The sequence below is a fragment of the Xiphophorus couchianus genome, chromosome 14 (assembly GCF_001444195.1).
Source record: "Xiphophorus couchianus chromosome 14, X_couchianus-1.0, whole genome shotgun sequence".
Lineage (NCBI taxonomy): Eukaryota > Metazoa > Chordata > Actinopteri > Cyprinodontiformes > Poeciliidae > Xiphophorus > Xiphophorus couchianus.
In genome coordinates, this window is record NC_040241.1 from 10,416,592 (window position 1) to 10,437,143 (window position 20,552).

At 40.4% G+C, this 20,552-nt stretch overlaps 1 protein-coding gene and 1 long non-coding RNA gene across 3 annotated transcripts in view; one reads left to right on the forward strand and one right to left on the reverse strand.

The window, feature by feature from the left end:
- Positions 1–20,552, forward strand: part of stim2b (stromal interaction molecule 2b) — a 46,202-nt gene that overhangs the window by 16,444 nt on the left and 9,206 nt on the right. For both annotated transcript variants that reach the window (XM_028038621.1, XM_028038620.1), the window contains exons 2-4: positions 9,252–9,382; positions 17,643–17,754; positions 20,165–20,276. In XM_028038621.1, the coding sequence (XP_027894422.1) occupies positions 9,252–9,382; positions 17,643–17,754; positions 20,165–20,276 (355 nt within the window). The remainder of the gene's footprint in view (positions 1–9,251; positions 9,383–17,642; positions 17,755–20,164; positions 20,277–20,552) is intronic.
- LOC114157553 (uncharacterized) lies at positions 4,197–7,030 on the reverse strand. Its single transcript, XR_003598189.1, has 2 exons — positions 4,951–7,030; positions 4,197–4,423 (listed from the first exon to the last, which is right to left on the reverse strand). It is a non-coding gene; the product is annotated as an uncharacterized LOC114157553 (long non-coding RNA).

Consider the following 20,552-nt stretch of genomic DNA (forward strand, 5'->3'; position numbering starts at 1 on the left):
TCTTAAAATGGGGTCTGTTTTTAACATTGCACTCTTGTGACTAACTTGTGAAAACCGAGAGTAACAAACCCTTTCTGTATCTTGTTTAACTGCCCCTCTTCCACCCTTCTCATACCTCTGCTCTCGCCGGTGGCTGATGATATTTGTGTCTTACTAACGGTTGCTGATGAGCTGAAATGGTAGACTCTCCCGAAGCTTTATTTACCCGCCTTTAATACTGACCCGTCAGCTTGACTTATGAGACTGCCACATGGGCATCATGTACGACGGTCCACTCTGACATCACATCCTCAGCCAGGTTCACACAGTGGAAGGAAGTTGGGTGCTCCAACTTCCTCCCACAGTCCAAAATAATGCATGTTTGGTTCTTGTGTTACTCTAAATTGCCTTTCTTTTCAATGTTTGCTGTGGCTCCTTACTTGGCTCAAAGAAAACTCTTGTTGTCAGAATGATGAATGTACGAAGGTGTACCATTTTGAAAGAGATTAACTCTTGCATCAAAATTGACCAAAGCTGAGCCATTTTCATCACCTAAAGCTGGCGCAGAGCAAAGCTTAGATAGACAGACACTTACTGGCTGTGTTTGCGTTACAAATGTGCGCAAAACTTTGTTGTGCACAACAAAATTAGCAACAGAGTTGACAAAATTTTGCAATTGCTAAATTTTGCCGAAAGAACTCCCACAATTTTGCAATTGCAATGTTTCACTTATATAAAAAATGTAATTGGAATCACACGTGAATAAGTTTGTTCGTCTTTCTACCACTTCCTGTTGTCTTCTTCGTCTTTTCCGCCAGTATTAACACCCGGTTGTAGATCACATGACTCGTGTGATGCGAAAAAAAGGGCTTCGATCGCAGTTTTGCAAAATACACTAATTTCAATCTTACTTCAAATCTAAACACCTTGTTCCTTCACACAGGACCCGACTTGCCCCAAAACAACCTCAACCGACTTGTTCCTGTCAGTACGTCGTTTAAGGAGTGTGTTGCGTAACAGAGATGGGCTCACCTATACTCCCCTTTCCCAATCGGCCCTTTCGTAAAACACACAGAGAAGGCAAAATGGCGACTTAAAAAGACTCGACTGCCTACCTACATTGGGGCAGCTTTTACATCTTGGCTCCGAGTCTTGCTGATGTGGACTCTGACCTTATCTAAACTCCCCTGCAGCAGCTGCAGTAACACTTATCTTGATTCAAATTTAATGAGCCAAAGGTGAACCCTGGGGATTTCCTGCAAACAAACCCTGAGGATCAGGAATGCAAACATATTTTGCATTCCTCATGCCAGACAACCAGAATGCTTCTTCCTGATGCATTTGCAAGAACAATTAGCTCTTTACAAACTGATTCTTAGAATCTTGCTTTTGTCAGAGTAGAGGCGCATTAAAACTCGCAACAGGCAGTGACACTGCTTAATGTTGCAGTGATGGTACAGTTGGCATTAAACAAAATAAATAATGTCAATTTTACTAGTTGATGTTTTGTTAGTTCACTGCAAACAAACCTCAGCCTGAAAGTAGCCAAGAAAGATACCAGGGAAAGCAATGCATTATTTCCACCAGCGTGCTTTTATTGAAAAACGTGCATCTGGTTACAGCTGCTGTGTTGGCAGTGGAAGAGTGTAGTTGGCTGTTGTGCAGACCTCAGTGCCTGCCATAAAAGCGCTTTCCTGCTGTGCTAAACCAAAGCTTCACCAAACGTTGTTAATGGCATGAATGCAACTCTGTAATTACCTAATATACGTTCATTATCCGCAGTCCTATGCAGTATTGGTACTGCGTTTAATGGCTACTACTAGGAGATCCGAACTGTGTTTCTGTTTCATCAGATTGACAGTAGAGATGAACTCAAAAAAGGATGAAAGACTAACCTGAAGGAAAAGTTGCATCTATAAAGCATTCACTTGTATCCAACCGTCTTCTATGTTTTTTTTAAAATGGCATATAAGTCACATTTTTATTAAATTTCAAAACGCTGCAACTTTAACAGAGTTGTGTTAAGTTTTGGAAGCCGCTGAATTATTTTAGGGAAACACTGGTTTCATATAGGCGGTGTGACGATACTCACAGCATAACCTTGGTTCAAAAATATCATCACATTTTAAATTGGACTTACGCAAACAAAACAAAAAAACAAACAACAATATGCTTAAACATTGTATAGCATGATCTAAGTCAGGGGTCCCAAAACTTTCTCCTGTGAGGGCCACATAACTTGTCCCTTCTCTGATGGGGGACCGGGGTCAGTTTGTAACAGAAAAAGTGTGACGATTGTAAGAGTGCTAAACATAAAAATGTATTGTTTTTCAGAAAGCACAATCAAATAACCTTTTCTGGATTCTTCAGAGAACAAAAGTCAGGAAATAACACTATTTATGAAATAAATAATAACCAAATAACACTGGGTTCTCCACATAAAAAAAAAAGGGATAGGGTCAATTATATGCATGTATAAAATAGTTACTAACTAATAGTTAATAATAAATAAAGTTCATTACTAAGGAACATTTTATTGCAAAAGTCCAACTTATCAAATAAAAATGCACATATATGAAAATACTCTGGTATTGTTCAGGGGGCCGGACCAAATGTGGAGGCGGGCCGCATCTGGCCCGCGGGCCGTAGTTTGGGGACCACTGACCTAAGTGATTTCTTGTACCGCTAAAAAAACAGTTTGATTGTTACCACCTCAATTTAAATAATGTCAAATAGAAATGTTATTATTTTTAATTGGATACCTCCGTTTCAGCAAAATAAAGAATAAAAACCATTATGTTCAAAATTTTGGTGAGATTATCTGGCCAATCGAGAGTTTTACTGCATAAACGTGTTGAAGATTTATTTATTTCTTGTCTGAGCCTCTTTCTGATTCTGTCAGCCTTTGTAAAGCCGACAAAAAAAACCCATTTACTTTAAAGTCTGTATTAATAGCTGCTGTATGATAAATAATGCTGCAATGAAAAATTACTGTCTGGAGAAATAGGGATTAGTGTGTGTGTATGTGTTGGGGTGAAGGGGTGTGTGTGTGGAAGAGGAGAGAGCAGAGGATCCTGAGAAATCTCAAGCTGGTGTGCTGGTGGAAAGAGTTTGATTGTTAAAGATGACAAATTTGCACTTGATCAGCTCCCCACAGTCACAGATCATCAAACCCACCGTATCCTGCTGCCTTAACTCCCCGTTGCCCCTACGCACACTCCCTCCTCTCATATACGCTTACCCTGAATCAGGCTCCTCGTCCCAGATCAAGTTATAGCGAAGACGGAATTGGAGCTAAGCTCGGTAGAGATCTCCCTTTGTGGTCTGTGACGAGCTGATTTAAAGTCTCCGAGGCCGGTTTTAATCCTCACTGCTGGGAAAACAATGACACTCACGCTGTTGATTTACAGCCATCTGAAAATGACACAGCTGTCTTTATAAATGGACGTTGGAGGAAGTTCATTAGATAGTTTCAAAGTGTTTTGTTTTATTTTTGGAAAAAGTGAAAAGCTGTAAAGTCCCCGGTAAAAGTAGCTTGAACAGCTTCGTATTTTCAGATATGGAGGCTGAAATTTTTGCCTGTTGTTTTTCGGGAAACATCTTAAACTCTTCAGATTGGATTGAGAGCATCTATAAAAGGAAATCTTTTAGATTTTCAACTGGATATAGGTATGGACTTTGACTGAGCCATTTTAACACAACTATGCTCTGCTCTACACCATGTCAGCGAACCTCCGGCTGTATGTTTAGGGTCACTGTCCCGCTAGAGATGAATCTCTACTCAATTTGAAGTCTTCTTGAGGTATTCCTCCAGGGTTGTTCTGTATTTAGCTCCATCCATCTTCCCCTCAACTGTTTCTTTTTCTCTAGCGTTCCATCAACAGTGGCGTCTTATTGAAAACTCTACACATATCGATGCTGTGGTCTTCCTCGGTCTTCATGATTTTGTTTTGTTCATTTTTGTTCTTCGACAGACCCGTGAAGCTGTCACAGAACAGCTGGATTTACAGTTGGACACTTTGTGACTTTTGCGTGTTTTTTTTTTTTAGGGAAATCAAATTAAAGGGAGCAAAAATAAAAACGAATGCCACACTTCTTTTTTAATTTTTGCATTGTTTTCATTCCATTTAGTGATTCTGCATGGATTTGTGTTGTTTTATTACTTAAAAACCCAATGAGATACAATGCAGGCTGTCAAAACAAGAAAAATGTCATACTTTTTTTTTTTTTTTTTAGCTGCTTCAATTTTTCTCTTTCTTTTATAGGTTGGTTCTTCTATTCTGTTTCTCCCAGTACGGTTCCAGGATGGTGGACGTTTTATCTATTTTCGGACGCCAGTAGAGTTTTGCAGCAGTAGTTGGTTTAAATACAGTCTGAGGAAGTCCCAGACCACAGAGCACTTTGTCTTCATTGTTTTCTCCTCCCGTCTCCTTCTCTTCAGCTCCTTGTGAAAACAAAGACAGAGGCTTGTTAATGACATGCATATATCGTGCTAAGAAGAAGAAGAAAAAAAACATTTCAGGTGCAGCATTTCACTTTAAAGGAAGAGGCTGACAGCTAAATGCCTTTGTTATCAGATTCTATTGAAGACGAGCTGCTGCCCTCTCTGCGACAACCTGCATGCGTTTGTGAGTTAAAGCAACTCAAACGGCTTTACTACCACTGTCCCGCTCGCGTCGCGGCGCCGCGTGTGTGCGTCTGTCTGAGCACGCATCCGCCTGCTCGAGCGAGGGAGACCTCTGCCATTGTTGAGGTTTTTTCTTCTTTTTTTTTTTTTTACACGCTGACAGCCGGGACTAAAAATAATCCAGTGCTTTCCAAATTTGTCATCTTTAAGGCTACACTGTTTTGTTTTTGAGCGTGCTTCTCCCCGGGAGAGCTCGAGGTCAGCGTGGGGCGCTTCCTGTTCCTCTTTGTTGTGCTAACGGCAGTTCCTAAACGCACTCAATCATACAAAAATAAGTAGGACACCTGGGAAGGAAAGGCCTGCGCTGTCATCTTTCCTGAGTCGCACAGCAGGTAGTCCAGCTGTGACGGACAGTTTTTCCTTATTTTACCCTATCTTCTTGTTTTTCCCTGTGTGGGAAGATAAGTCAGATCATGAGGAATTATGCCACCGCAACAGCAGCCTATAGAGAGAAATGAAGCCAAGTCTGTCAGTCCTGCAAAACCAACTTAAGAGTTAAACTTGGACTCACAATAGGATGTGCAGCTGTGTGCCTGCATCTCAGCCCTGGCTTGTAAAAACCCAAAGAAAAGTTCTGTGTCTCTTTAAATAACCAAACAGCCTAATAGACATGCACACTGCTATGCAAACATCAGACTATGTAAACTTCCCAGATGATCTAGGCAAATACATTATGTAAGTTGTTCTCTGGTGCTTTTTGACTGAAAACAGACGCAGGCTTCTTTGACTAAGACTTTACTGAAAGGGTTTCTGACATCCTACAACTTTTTCACACTCTGTTTATGTTGAGAAGTGGTTTAGAGCGATATGTTGTCGCCTCCTTCCTGTTTCTCAGAGGTTTGTCAAGAGAAGGCTGGTGCTCATCATTTCGGCCTACCAGGAAGTAACCCGTCATGTTTCCACAAGGTCCTCTGTATAGCATTACATTTAAATCCAGCTCAGTTCTGATATACTAACCTACTGTGTTTATTTTCACACGAACAAGTGATCACAACTTTATCTACGCTCAGTCATTTGCCCGTACCAGTTCCTTCACCTGACACGATAAACGCTCTTCAAACTGACGCTTTTCTTTGACCGTGCAACTGAAATGAATTGGATTGTTTTTCCCCTAAATTAGGAACGATTGAAAAAATAAAATTGCTGCTAACATGAGTTAGCCCTCCAAACCTTCAATGTGTTTATGAAAATGCTGTTTCAGTTGGATGGTTAAAACGAGAAATACTTTAGCATTTTGACCGTTGTCGCAAATTCGCCTCAAACCTCCACACAACCAAAGTGGCGAACGTATACCACGACTGCCTCCAACAAAAATATGGGCTATTCAAATATTTTCTCATAATGACCAGCCACACGCCATGTGCAATATGGCTTCTTCCTGCACTGACCTCCAAATTGCACATGGACTGTTGCGAGAAGGAGGGACGTGGTGACTTTTTAAGTCTGTTGTTCAAGTGCAAAATGTATTTGCCACACTGTCAAACATTTACTCTTACATCATAAGTGGCGATTAGGAGGGGGATTAAAACGAGCAAGGAGTGGCTCATATTATTTATCCTGCACACTTGCACAAACAGAGTGTGTGTAATTGTTTGACTACTGTTTCTTAATGGGCGTGGGGATTATATACTTTTTGTCCTTCTCTAGGTGCAGAGTAGCCTAACAAAAACCATCCCCCCGTACTCCGCTTTGCTTCGTACAGAAGGTGGCTATTGAGAAATGATTGCCTCCTGTAGGGCTGGACTCTGACATTTTACATTTTATTGAGAACATTCGGCTGTGACGTGTGCAATGCACCAGTTCGACGCCAGGAAGTGTACCGTGACTCGCCTGCGCTGTAAACAACCACCCTCCACTGCGCAAAGAGAAGCGCCGAGCTGAACAACTCCACTGTTAATGTTAATTCAGTATTTGGAAAACCGCAGGCTGACTGCAATTCTAAAGCAGTCCAGAAAATCGAAGTTCACAACGTCTCCTTCTGATTGGCCCGGTTGAAATTCTACCGGAGGAATCCAAGTAAATGGGAGAAAACCCAGACTGTCCGTGAAGTGGGATTTTAATTGAGAGGAATTTTACAGGAAGTCAATGGCCAGGCTATGTGCCAATATATTTTATGTGTGAACCTTTAACAACAGTAAAGAGTTTAATACAATTTTGCAATATCTGAAATGCATTGGGATCAGCACAGAGTTGTTGTAACTAGAGAAAATATTAATTTAAAATTTTTTGTGCATTATTCCTTTACAATACAGTACATTCGATGTATGAATAAAAGATTTATTAGACATATATTTTGGTGGATGTCATGACTGATGGTGTACTGCATCAGTAAGATCTTAGCTTTCAGTAAAGCTAAAGGTGATCTGCAGAGTGTCGGGAAACGTTCTGATGGTTCTTGTGACTGTAGCACTGTGAACGAAAAGCAAAATTAAATCAAACAATTGAAACAATTCCCAATGTTTTCAGAAAACACACACGATATAATTTCCTGAATCTTTGAAGTTTTGTAATCTTACTCTAGTGCTCAGTTTTATTCTGTGCCCTTGAAGTAATTACCAAAGATTAACTGTTTTAAAAGGCACGGCTGTTTTTATTTTTATTGCTGTTCTTTAATTACTCTTTTGGTTTCTCTAGCGCCCTTTCAGGCACTGACGGGTTTCTTGTTGCCAACGTGAATTACAGACCCGAGTTTGGGCGTGTTAGGTGGTGGTGTGTTGACTTTGCAGTTGCTCGTTTCTGTTTTGAACTCTTGCCAGCGCAGAACACGGTTGTTCTTCTGGCTTGGACCGAGGCCAGAACACGACTGATTGATGGTTCCCATCTTTGAGGTGGAAAAACTTTTTTGTTCAGTTTGACTGATGCCTTTGAAATTGGGACAAATGTGGTGTGCGTGCGTGTGTTTGCGCCTGAGCTGCAGTTTTCTGAGGATTTTCGTTTGTGTGGGGACTCTGAGACAATGTGGCTCCTTTCCAGTTCAGGGGTGGTCAAATAAAAACAAGACGGGGGGGTGGGAACATTAAGTGACGCCGCAGGAATGACAGCAACATTCAGCAGAGGCTTACACAGGAGCGCTGAGCTGCTGTTTAAAGAGAAATCTGCTTTATGCTATATCTGCTTAATCTGTACGCGGTACACTTCAAATAGTTGCTTCTTATCCAGTTAGCGTTTGACCTGAAGCTTCTTGTTGAAAATCTGACGAACGACAGCCGTCGGGTAAATGAGAGCTGATTGGCTGACACCGAAATCATGATACGACCTTGTTGGAATCGTCAGACGCTTGTTGAAATGTTGGAAATATTCAGTGTCAAATCATAAAAATACAGATGTTTCCTTCTCCCTAATGATGTCTAGTCTCTTTGTGCTTTGCGTAAGAAAAACTAGTTCCAAAGGTTTTATTTAAGAGTCACTGGACTCTTGGTAATTTCAGTACAATTATTTCCTTGTACACAGATCTGTGGTTTCACAGTAAAATTGCAGCCAGTAGCTTAAAAAGCTATAAATTTAGCAAATATAGAAGTTTTTAAAAGTTTATCTAAGTCTCAAGTTGTTTATTGAACTTCTTCCATACATGTGACCTCTTGTCTACATGTTTTAGACAAGGGGTCTAAAACAGCTCTGGATAAACATTGTTAAAAAATATAAACAATTCAATACAGAAGACATTGTATGGCATAAATTGGATAAAAATATCACCGTTAAAAATGCAATGCTGTGACAGTATAGGTGCTATAGGTGGCAGTCCCTTGCTAATTGAAAAGTTTAGCCACACCAGTGCAAACAAGAAGTCTGGAGCTCTGACAGTGCAGCAGATAAATCCTATTTATTTGATAGAATGTGAACTGAAGTCTTTCAAAATGATTTATGTGCTGAAAATACAAATTTCTGTGTTTGGAGCTGCATTTCAAGCTTTCAAATGAGAAAGATTTCATGCAACTGGAGCCTTGTTAGCTGGAACAACCCTGGAGACGAGCAGCACTGAACTGCCTCGATGTTGCCGTATTCATGTTCCTCCCTTTGACGTGACCGATGGCTTCGGTGCAGCATGCGCGTGACTTAGCTTATTTCACTCTGTGGATGATACGACTTATGTATTGTTACAGAAGCAGCACAGTAAACAAAGGCTGATTACTCCTTGTTGCAGAAACTACAACAAAACATTTGCTTTGTCCTCTGTATGTAATGGGTCGAATATTTCATTGCTTTTTAAAACACATGATTATATTCTGTTCTGACATCCGAAGAAGCTCATCTAAAAACCCATAAAATCCTGAGTTTTAAAATGAAATCCTGCCTGCATTTTGCAAATAAGTCGCAATGAATTAGCTGACTAACTCTCTTCACTGATTAAATACTACTTCTTGTATTTTAGTCTTCCAGGATTGTCTTGAAATAATTAAAATGCGTCTAATTTAATTGTCATTGTGGCTTTCCCACTGTGACTCTTGCACTGGGGCCCATTTTCAATGAGTCACACAACAAATATCTCTTGTCTTTGGGAAATGAAAACACACCTCTTTATTAGAATTTGTATTTTACGTGCAGTACGTGGGACGATGAACTGACATGAAGTGTTTCCTCTCTGTAGATCCGTGTCTCATCGTGATGCCGCCATGCGTGGGCGAGGCTGACCGCTTCAGCCTGGAGGCGCTGCGGCACATCCACAAGCAGCTGGACGACGACAACGACGGAGGGATAGAGGTCAACGAGAGCTTGGAGGTGAGCTTCAGGGCTCGGCGTTTAGCGTTTCTTTTAGGGTTGATTGGCGTCACTGGTACGAGTTGAGTCCAAGTCTCAGCAATTGACCCAAACTATCAACATAGAGAACAAATAGCAACCTTGACAATTCAAAGAGAGGTTTTTGCAGCTAGTCCTACAAAAACTAAGTGTATTCATTAAACCGACATGAAGAAAAAGAAAACTTCTACAGTTTTTCAGAAATATAGTAAATGAAATTTTTTGTGGATTAAATTTTTCAAACATAGTTTTTCGTTTTAGGTTTTAGAACAATAAAAGTAGATGGAACAACATGCCAGGAGGCAAACCGAGTTCTTTGTGTGACTATAAATAAGAAAAAAAAAATTTAATTAAATAAAAAAGCACAACTTTTAAGATCAGGTTGTTTCAGTGGTTGAAATTTGATAGACCTGCTGAACTAATCTGTTCATCTCAAGACATGACTCATTAATATTGTGATGAGAATATCCGTTACGACTGTCATCCTGTCTTTTTATTTCATCACAATGTCAACACAATGTTGCGACAACATTCAATCGCTAAAAGTAAAAGGACAAAAATATTATTAGCGCACATAATTTGCATCATTTAGTCATGACTCAGCCTCCTATGAACTGGAAATGGGTGTCACTGCGCATGACTGTGGCAGCATCATGCTGTGGATATGTTTTTCTTCATCTAGTGGTGGTGCATTCCTCAATGTTTCTGGAATAATAATGAAACTTCACCTGAGATCAGCGTCTAAAATGGTTGAAATTTGAGCATATTTTATAATTGCAGCAGGGAAATGTTCCCAAAACTCAAACAGTCTCCTATAACACTATAGAATCAGCCAGTCTCAACCCAATTAAAGGTAAAATAGTCTACACTTAAAAACTGGACCTTATCAAAAAAACAACCCATTAAAATATGTCCAGAAAAATGCAGAAGCTTCTTAATGCCTATAAAAAGCATGAATGAATGAGGTGGGAAATTTTGCAAATCAACAATTTGTAAAAATGCTCTTGTTAGAACAGTGTGAAGGGACCAACATGCCTCAAGGTAGTGGTTTAAACAATGCATAAATATCAATAAACAGAAAGAAAAATCTTCTAAAAGAGATAAAGTTCACAATCGTTGACCTCACAGCTAAATGAAACAACAAAATTAAATGTCAGAGGTTTAAGAAAATAAATGCTTAACCTTGAAACTGCCACTTCTAGATTTTTTAATTACTAGCCTTACATTTTGTATATTCAGCTAGAGAATGTTTTCCTAAAGCTTTTTAATTTGCCTGATGGTGCTTTGTTGAAGCAGGATCTCTTGTCCGCCGCAGGTCGACGCATGTAAATATTTAGTTTCCAGCACTGGGAGAGAGAGAGGGAGGACCTGGCTGAAAGTGAAATGATTTTAATGCTTAGCGGTCAGTCATCAAAGGATGAGTCAGCATTCCTGTCGTAGCGACACATCGTCACAACACCGAGCAATGCTATGACGGATTTTATGTTACGGCCGTGCAATGAGGAAAATATCTCTTTCAGTTTCGATTTCAGCTCCAAATAAACACAAAACTGTGGGATTGCTGGAAACATTGGAGCCACATTCACTCATTCATCAGTATTTCAGAGATAGAAATGTTTGTGGTTTTCGAATCAGATTCAGACGAAACCCTTAATGTTTCTGTCCTCACACCCCAGCATAAAGCAGCTGGTTGGAGGTGTTTGGTTGACTGGAAGGGTATTTTGACGCACGAGAGCACTCTGATCTGCCACCCTCCATTCCAGTCTCTTGCTAATAAACATCTGACTACCGCTTTTTTTTTTTTTTTCCAGGAGTAATTTCAAGTGTTGAAGGAGTCCTGGTTAGGTTACCCCGCTGCCCTGTCTGTGGCGCCTCAGTTAGTCGTTGGGTCTTGTTTTAACGGATCCCTGTCCACGTTAGGGCATGTGTGTCAGTGATGTGCTATAAACAGCCTGGTTTAACTTTTGTCTACTATCACGATAAATCATGTTTGTTTCTTTCCAGTGGAAGACAGTCATTGGAGACAGATTCCATAACACCATTGAGTCTCTTCTTCCCAAATTATTATTTTCTTCTTCTTTGTTTGCTTTCTGAAGAGAGATGTCTTTGTCAGTGGGAGATTGTGACAAAATTTCTTTGAATCTGACATGTTTCCTTAGTTGCTGTAGACTCACTGCTGGCCACTTTATTAGACACACCTTACTCATACCCGGTTCAACCGTCTTTTGAGATCCGGTGGCCGTTGGAGTACCTTGAAAGTCGCTGTTATGATGTACAAGGAACCAGTTGGAGAGGATCTGAGCTGTTTTACAGGGCGGATTAGTGGCCATCAAAAGATGGGTACACTGTGTTCAGAAAGGGACGAATGTGTTCAGCAACAGTCCCGATCCGTGACCGCCAGACAAGCTGTAGCTCTGCTTTTATGCTGTTTCCGCTAAACTCTCACCCTGTCATTGTAATGTTGCAGATGAAGACTCGTTGGACCAGGCAACCTTTTTTTTCTTCTTCTTGCAGTCTGTTAACTGTCCGTGTTTTCGTTGTGCCTTCAGGAACAATATTCTGCATACTTTGGTTGCAGCAAGGTGCAGCACCTGGTTGTTTCAAGTGCTTTTGACATCAATGCGACTCACTTATTTCTTTCACTCGTTTTGACAATTTCTTCTAATCCCAGGCTATGAATGTGTGAGAACCTGCTAGTATATGAGTTGCTTCTGAAATATTTGAACCAGTCCGTCTGGCTCTGACAGCAAAGTCACTTAAGCTTTCAATAAACCCGTCTTCCCTGCGTGAGTTTTGTGACCTTGTGACCCACTGCATGATGCTACCACCACCGTGCTTGACGGTGTTTGCAGTGTTCTTAGCTTCGAATGCCTCTCTTTGACATCAACAGCTCAATCTATGTCTTGTCTGTCTATAAGATCTTCTTCTCCAGGCATTTATTTAGGACCGATACGGTAAATCAGGTTAATCGCGATGAATCGATTAATTAAGTTACCATCAACTAATTTAACAATCGATTAATGGTTAACTGGAGAACACAGACTCAAAAAAGGTCATACTCTGAAAGACAGTTAGAGCTGTTTTCAGAGAACCGGGGGGACGGCAACTGTAACTAAGTCAAAACAAATCTAAATATTTATTGTATTTCAGTCAAAAAAAGTTTTTCTCTTTTAAAAAGCAATTCCATTATTTGTTCATTTGCATCTTTTAGTGTATTCCTAATACTGTACACAAAGGCTTGAGCGCTTAAATGAAAAAAATTAGCAGAATGTGCAACTTCTTCTCCGAATAATCGTTTAATCGTCAGAAAAACTGATAGATTAATCTATAACCAAGATCATTGTTAGCTTTAGTCCTACATTTATTTAAACACAAATCAAAAAACTCGCCCTTGCTCTAAGAAGTGCAGAATTGTTCCTCTTTGTCCTTAAACTTTACGTGATTCTGGTGATATTTTATCGTTTTGTCATAAACTGAACCTGCTCGAACACGGTTCTGCAGGCCGGACATTTCTGCTCACTCCCAGGGGTTTTGGATGACGCCCGTGGGGTCTGTTGCTGAGCACAGCCACCGGGGGGGACGGCAGGTGCATGTCCTCGCCTCTCGCTGCCGGGCCGCCAAGTGGATGTTCGGCCGGATCTTGTTGCATCTCTTGAATTGCACGAGCTCAAACCTCGTCACGGACCGGAGCGGTGGTGGTTTTGGTGCTTCTGTTGCAGACTGTTATTAGTTCTCGGCCGATTGTGCACAACGTTCCCGAGGGTCCGTCGGCGCGAAGGCGTACTGTACAGTATATGCAACACGTCTTAGAACGACGCGAACGGGGAGAAACCCGAGTCGGGTAGAAGCAGCATCGAGAGTATGATACGTCTATAAAAAGAAGATTCTTAAGGGTGTTTGTTGACTTGTCTGAGAATGTTCAACACAGAGATTTGATTTACAGCTTAAACGTACGTCTCGTGATGCTTGCATCACCAAATATAAGGTGTCATGTGGTAAAAAGTTAGAAAAATAGCTGTTTCTTGGACTGTTGGGTCGAAGACAGAGATGCATGAAGAAATCAGTGGCAAGAAGGATAGAAATATAGCAAAAATGATGACATACTGAACAGAAATGAGAAATAAACAGGATTTTTTTTTTTTTTTTACAGCATATTTTCTTTCATTTCAAGAAGAGATGGTGACTAAAAAGAAAGTTACCTGAGCTTGTCTTGGTTGTGGTTAGATGCAGGATCTAGATTCAGGACAAAGACTGAGAATAAATAAAAAAGGACGCACAATTAAGATTAAAGCCGCCTTTAATATGTTCTGGTTCATTTGTTTTGAGTAAGAGAATAAGATAAACAGCCATTTTATAGGGGAAATGTTTTTATGTTGCCAACAAGGAACCAGCAGCAATTAATCATGATTATTTACTAGAAGTTAATAACGGCACTTGGCCTCGTCAAGTTAAAAGATTAACCATCTTCAGTAAATTAAAGTGTTTAAATGATCGTTTGTTCATGTTTCTGTCTGTTTGTGTACTTCTGAAGCAATAAAATCCAGTATAAATTCAAATGATCTATTGATATTTTGATTTTAAAAAAAAGAAATCAAATCAACTTGATGTGTAATCATTCCACTGTTGGAAAAAGACATTTTAAAATGAAGCATTAAAAGCCCCCAATTTATGACTTTGACCCCGACAAGTGGATGCAAACTTCTGACCAGAACTGTAAATCTGCAGCTCCTCAGAGAAACAAAAAAAATGAAAATTACGAAATGATGGACGGCTTCACCGGAGTTCACGTCTTCATAAATCGCAGCCCCGTGCTGTTTGTGTCATGTTAACGACATATCAGGAAGGATCCATCAAAATCACTGTCCTCCGTCCTGCACACTCTCTCACTTAGAATAATGTTGATCTCCGAGTGCGTTTGTCACCTTTACAGTGATGATGATGGAAAAACAGTGGATTTAATAACTTTCGCTCGTTAAATGAGAACAGATTGACTGCTTAGCTGAGTGTCACGGCGACACGGAGTCAGCGGAGCAAAGGCTCATGGGAGGAATACCAAAACTCAGCCAACTCCTCCTGAAGCTGGAGTCTGGTCCGGACAAAAATGTTCTTTGTTCTCTGCTGTGTAAGTGTGTGTCTGTGTCAGTCTGGGTCTGATTATGTCACAAACCGCTTGTCATAGGCTGTTGTGCCGAGAGCATGTCGTCACATCGGCGCTGATGCTTGATTCTCAGAGGGAGTCTGGACTTTCTATTCCTATAAAGATTTCTACCAACCTTTGTTTGGAGAGATTCCCTCCTCTCCTCCGTTCTGGTAAATGGATCTCAACTCTGAACCACCAAAACCACAAATCACCTGCACTCAGACCTATCTGTATATTTGTGGCTTGCTGCTTTGACTTTATATGGCTCTATAAAGTACCTCGAAGCTTCGTCTGACTGCATGCAAAGCGTCTCTGCCAACCTGCCGGGAAGTGGATTCGTGACGCAGCTCTGTGACTATTACCATATAGTCTTAGATTTCTAAGAGAAAAGCCTTGCACTTTTATGCATTTTATTCACAGTTTGATGTTTTCTGTTGCCTTAAATGTTGAATTAGAAAACAGTGACGTCTTCCCTTTGAGGGAAATTGATATTATTAAAAAGTTTTCTGCTTTTTCCTCTCCATGCTCATGTGGTTTGGAAAGTATTATTTAGGTCTTTGGCCAGAAAGTCGTTTCGTTTCATCCTTAACTTGTAGTGGTTATTAAGGACGAGTATCACACATGCTGCTGTGTAATACAGACTGCGGCTGTTGGGCATTTATTGGCTGTTTGCGTCTTTCACAATTTCCATCAATGGTCCAATGTTCTCAAGAAGGTGGGAGGATACAGAAAACACGCGCATGTGCCAGCCAAAGCAGTGTCCGTACGGGAACAAATAAAAGCCATCTATCCACTTATCTCGTGCTACACGCAGACCCGTTGCCGTGGCGACCGACTGACAACAGCTGCATTAGCCTACAGAGCAGAGATTACATTCAAGTGTGTCAAGATCCCACACTGAAAAACACACAGCATTTCCCACAAAGAGAGCAGAGCACTCAGTCTGTTACAGTGTTGTATTTTATGCATGATGTTTATTTTTGTGATGATTAATGAGTAAAAATAAGTATAAATAGATAAGTAATAAATAAATTTACTGGGCTGGTGCCTGTTTGTGTGTTCTCACGACTAATCGTGAGCATTCCGGCATGACTCCATGTCATATTTTACAATCTGGCTTCATGTCTGACTCCTAATAAACTCACCGTGGCATCTGTTGGTATCTGTGCTTTTTGTTAGTTTGTTTTTATTGCGTTGAAGACGTTCCTGATTACGGCTTCACCGAAAACTCTCGGCAAAGTCTCGCTTCGACAGCTCGAGAGCCCTTTTACGTCTGACTCAAGTGCGGGCGCTTAAGTCAGCACTCGTCCCAGACTTTTAATTTCACAGGCCATTCAGACAGCTCCTGCGAGCAAAAGGATTTTTCTTTCAATCTGTGACAGGAGGAACATTTGCAGCAGACAGCCTTTCAACACCAGGCTGCCATTATGTATTCAATGTCAAACTCACAGCAGTCCTCCAGCTCGGGCTCCTTTGAGCACACACTGGAGACGTGTGAAAGTGCTGCGAGGTTCTGATGTCGACTGCCACGTCTGCATATCTGTGTCATAGCTAATACTGTTGTTGGAGTATTTCTACTAAATGAAAGAGCTGATGAAAACATCTGTCACGGTGCAGTCAACAGACATAGATCTAAAACCTCTTAATTAAAATGTTCCCTCGGTTGTTGCTAAACTCTTAACTCAAATACTGGTTTTGAGCTTTTTTGTGTGCGTTTGTTTCTCTGGGTCAGTTGGGACGTCTTTCTGAGTTTTCTGCCCCACAGTTGAAGAGGGATTTTTTTTTTTTTTTTATCACCTTTTATTTGCTGCTGAGGTGAACAGAAAACAAACTGTGCTCAGCTTTTCACTTCTTACACTTTGGTTTAGAGCTCAGGAACTTTTCGTTTCTCTGTAAATTTCAAATTTGATATTTTCACAAGTTATCTGAAAAAAACGAAAAGAAAAACAGAACTACTTTCAGTCCTTAAAATTCATGTAAATTATGTTTAACAGAGTGGGGTTGCTGTTTTTTTAATATATATATTTATATTTTACACTCGCCAACAAATAGACAAAACAAAATCACTTTAATTTTAAGATGTTTCAAAATTATGTAAGGGAAATTTCAGTATGAGATGCTTCCAGGATTGCTTGTATTTCTCTTCTTACAGCAGAGTTGAAATTTACTAGCCTATCCCAGTTTGACCGCTGGGCTAAATTACCTAAAGGAATGGAAATCTTTGGAATGTTTATTATTATTATTATTATTATTATTATTATTATTATTATTATTATTTCCGTTTTAAATCAACTGAGACCATTTTAGCTGAGTTTCTTCACATGGTTTCTCCTCTCCAATTAATGTTGAATGAAAGTACACTGTCCTTCTGAACAATATCAGAAACGAATCGATTTTCCGGCACCTACAGCGTTTCCTTCATCTATAAATAAGTGCGTCTGTTGACCCTGGTGGTCTTCTATTGCTCTACTACTCCTACTCGTAAATGGCTTAGCTTTTATTTTTAGGATTAACAAAATGTTTTAAAGTCACATGTCAGTGTCGGTAGTTTCCCCTAATCTACATGCAACATAAACCCTAGACTTAAAGAAAACTGTCAGGGTGGAAAAGTGACATTCTTCAGCGGTCCGACGCTCATCTGCATCACAGTCACAGGCTGGTGGAGAATCATAAACAAGCAAGATGACAGGAGTTCTTCCTTTCTAAGCGCACGCCCGGGCCACACACGTGTGCACCCACGAGCCTGGGATGAATGCTTTGAGGTGTTTGGTAGTCAGCTCTGATCCTTGCTAATGCTGCTGGTGTTCTGGCTGTTCTCTTCGTTCGCTTTGTCTCTGCAGGGGCTCTCAGTTCTGAGCGCCAGAAAACTAAAACGCACACACACACACACTCACAGAGGTGGAAGCGGCACCTCTTCCACAGATCTATTCTCTTTTCTAAACCCTTGAAGGGAAAAAAAAAATAAGTCGGCATGTGCTTGTGTGTGTGTGTGTGAGCGATACAAAGAAAGACTTGAAGATAAAACTCTTGTGTTTTTAAATCCCGACAAGCACAGCTATCTGTACCTTCGTCTAGCTCTGTCTCTCTTCTTTTTTTCTCTAGTTTATAATAGAAGACATGAAGCAGCAGCAAACCAACAAACACAGCAACCTGCACCGTGAAGACCAGCACATCACAGTGGAGGAGCTGTGGAAGGGATGGAAGAACTCTGAAGGTAAAGCAAGGTTATTCGTCCCTGTCAGGAAAAACCCGTTCTGTCCTGAGCGAATCTCTGCTTTCTGGTTTTGCCTTCCGTTTTCCACCTAAATTCACCTTTAAGAGGTTGCCCAGACAGGTGTGAGACGCCAACGCTAATGTTTTTACATCGTCAAACATAAAGCACAATCACTGATAATAAAAGAGACAAACTGATAATAAAAAACTTCAACACACTTCAGTACAATAAATCACACAGCAAGGGCGTGGTCGCTTTCAGGTAAACACCAGCTGAGATGTCGTCCCCGTAACGCACTCCGGTGTGTTCCTGCACTTCAGGCAGAACCTGTTCGGTTCGTTTGCCTTTCAGTCAGCACCGATGGCATCCTCTTACATAACCGTGTGAGCATTCCCATATATTTTGCAGGAGCACTTCCTTCTTCTTTTCTATAATTTCATCTCTTATTTGCTGAACCGCTCTGCTACAGTTCAGTTCATCTTTTACACGTTTTCGTCCTTCATCCCACAGCCGGGTCCAGATGTTCTGACAGTGCCACGCGTGTCTCTGGCATACTTGGGAACTATAAAAAAACAACAGAGAGTTAAGGTTTCAAGGGCTTTACATGTGCTTAAAGGCTTAATAATTTAATATCAGGGTTCAGGTCTGAATAAGGGTGGTAAAAGATTTGAAGTTTGATCCTTTTTCCCCCCCTATTTTCTTTTTTATTATTTTTGTTCTGACGCTAGAGACTTTTATTTGCAGAAGATCTGTGAAGAGAGAGAAGCTGGAAAAGACATGCAGAGCAGGTTCCAGATTTATTTATTTATTTATTTTATTCCGAACATTATAGCAGTCGGACCAGCGAGGTTCTGTACTTTGGAGTTGAAGATCGTCCTACTGAATTTTTTACTTTAATTAAATCTTTAAGCTCTGATTCTTTCATTTGGCACGATGTCAGTATCTGCAGATTTTTCTTTACAGGCAGCCATCTTTTCTGACACAAGAAGGCGATGACGGCAAACACTTAGAATAATTTAAACAAAGTGAAGTTTCACCACCAAAACCGGAGCTGCTAAGTTTGCAAAACTCAACATATTTTAGGCACCGTCGCGACTCTTGACCGTAACTGCACTTCCTTGTGTGCCATTGCACAATCAAAGGTTTATGCTCGCTTTTCTTTCCGTCTTTCTCTGTATCTGACTTCATGCTGTGCCTTTGTTGAGGGGAAGCAATTTAAATGTGGGCTGATCACTGGTTGTTAAAAATTGCACGCCTTGTAGGTTTTTGACAGATTTTCTGTAGGAATAGTTTGTGCTGCATCTGCCTCTTGAGCTTTTTGTTTCAGATATTTGATGATACGGCGACTTTACTCCGGCAAACACCGTAAAGTTAAGGAAATCGTCAGCAGTGTACGTTGGAGAGTAGAAACAAACAGCAGTTGTGAAGTTCAGTCACTTGCAGGCTGTAAAACAATCCTGGACAGTGGGATCACTTTTCAAGGAAACATATTATATAAAAAATGTTCCAACAACCTGGTTACATATGTGTGCAAACTCTTAAACTCATAGTTTGTTGAAACACCTTTTGTTTTAGTTTTTGCCTGCTGTTTGTAGGAATTTCTGGGTATTTCACCCACACTGCATTGCAGTGCAATTATTTCATCACAACTAGTAGAGCCATTTATCCGAGGAAGGAGTGGTATTTGGTTCTAAATGACTATTCTCACTTTTTAAAGTGACTCAAGCAAGATCTGATTTGATAGTATTTTAGTCTTGATTTTATCTGTTGATGAACAACTTTTTGTCTTAGTTATCATCATAATTCTGATTGACTTCAGACTTATTTTTTAGCGGTAAACACTTAACTTAACACTGACGTGCAGTGCTGTTTTTGAATCAAGCTTACATTTTGCTTCTTTTTTTTTTAACAATTGTTTGCTTGGTTTCATCAGGGAATTCAACAAAACTTGTGTTTTTTATTGTTGTTTTTTAAAGAAAATGTTCCTAACTTTGATCCTTATCCTTTTAGTACAGACATGGAGATTACAGGAGATTGTGTCTTTATTTGAATAATGTAAATGTCAGCTAAACTTTATTTTCCGGTAATCTTCGATGTCAGTTACCCAAGAAATGAAACGAAATCAGACTTGTATAGCGCTTTATTTGGACGCATTAGAAGACTAAATATTAAAGTGTGGTGCAATAAACAAAGCATTTATTACTGCATTTCTGTGTGTTTTTGGCCCCTAAACGTTCTGCTGGTTTTTCAGTTGCATTTCGCAGAATAAATGCCACATTAAAGCCGGAGAAAGCTTTTGGAATAAGTTTAACTGGGGTGTTTGCACTTCCAGAGCAAGTGTAAGTCAGATCTAGGTTATTTATTTGAGTTCTTTGAGAGTTTTCTAACTCTGTCTTTAACCTCTCATCAGTCCACAACTGGACCACGGAGGACACGGTGCAGTGGCTGAAGGAGTCGGTGGAGCTGCCGCAGTACGAGAAGAACTTCCGGGACTTCCGGGTCACAGGGAACACGTTGCCTCGGTCAGTACGGCCAGGAGCTGCCGGTCTTCCTCCCGCCTCTGCCTCAGGAGAAACTTAAATAAAAGCTTTTCAATTTTTATGACAAATCATTAAAAGTAAAAAGACATTCTTTTCTTCCCATCCCCCCATCAACTAAAGCAACCAGTGATTTTTAAAAAAATTTAAATTCTGTATTCTGCTGCCCTCTGCTGGTTAAGAAATGCAACACAGGAAAAAATGTTTGGAATATTTTAAATGGCAGACATTCCTCACGGCTTAAAGGTTTCTTTTCATCCT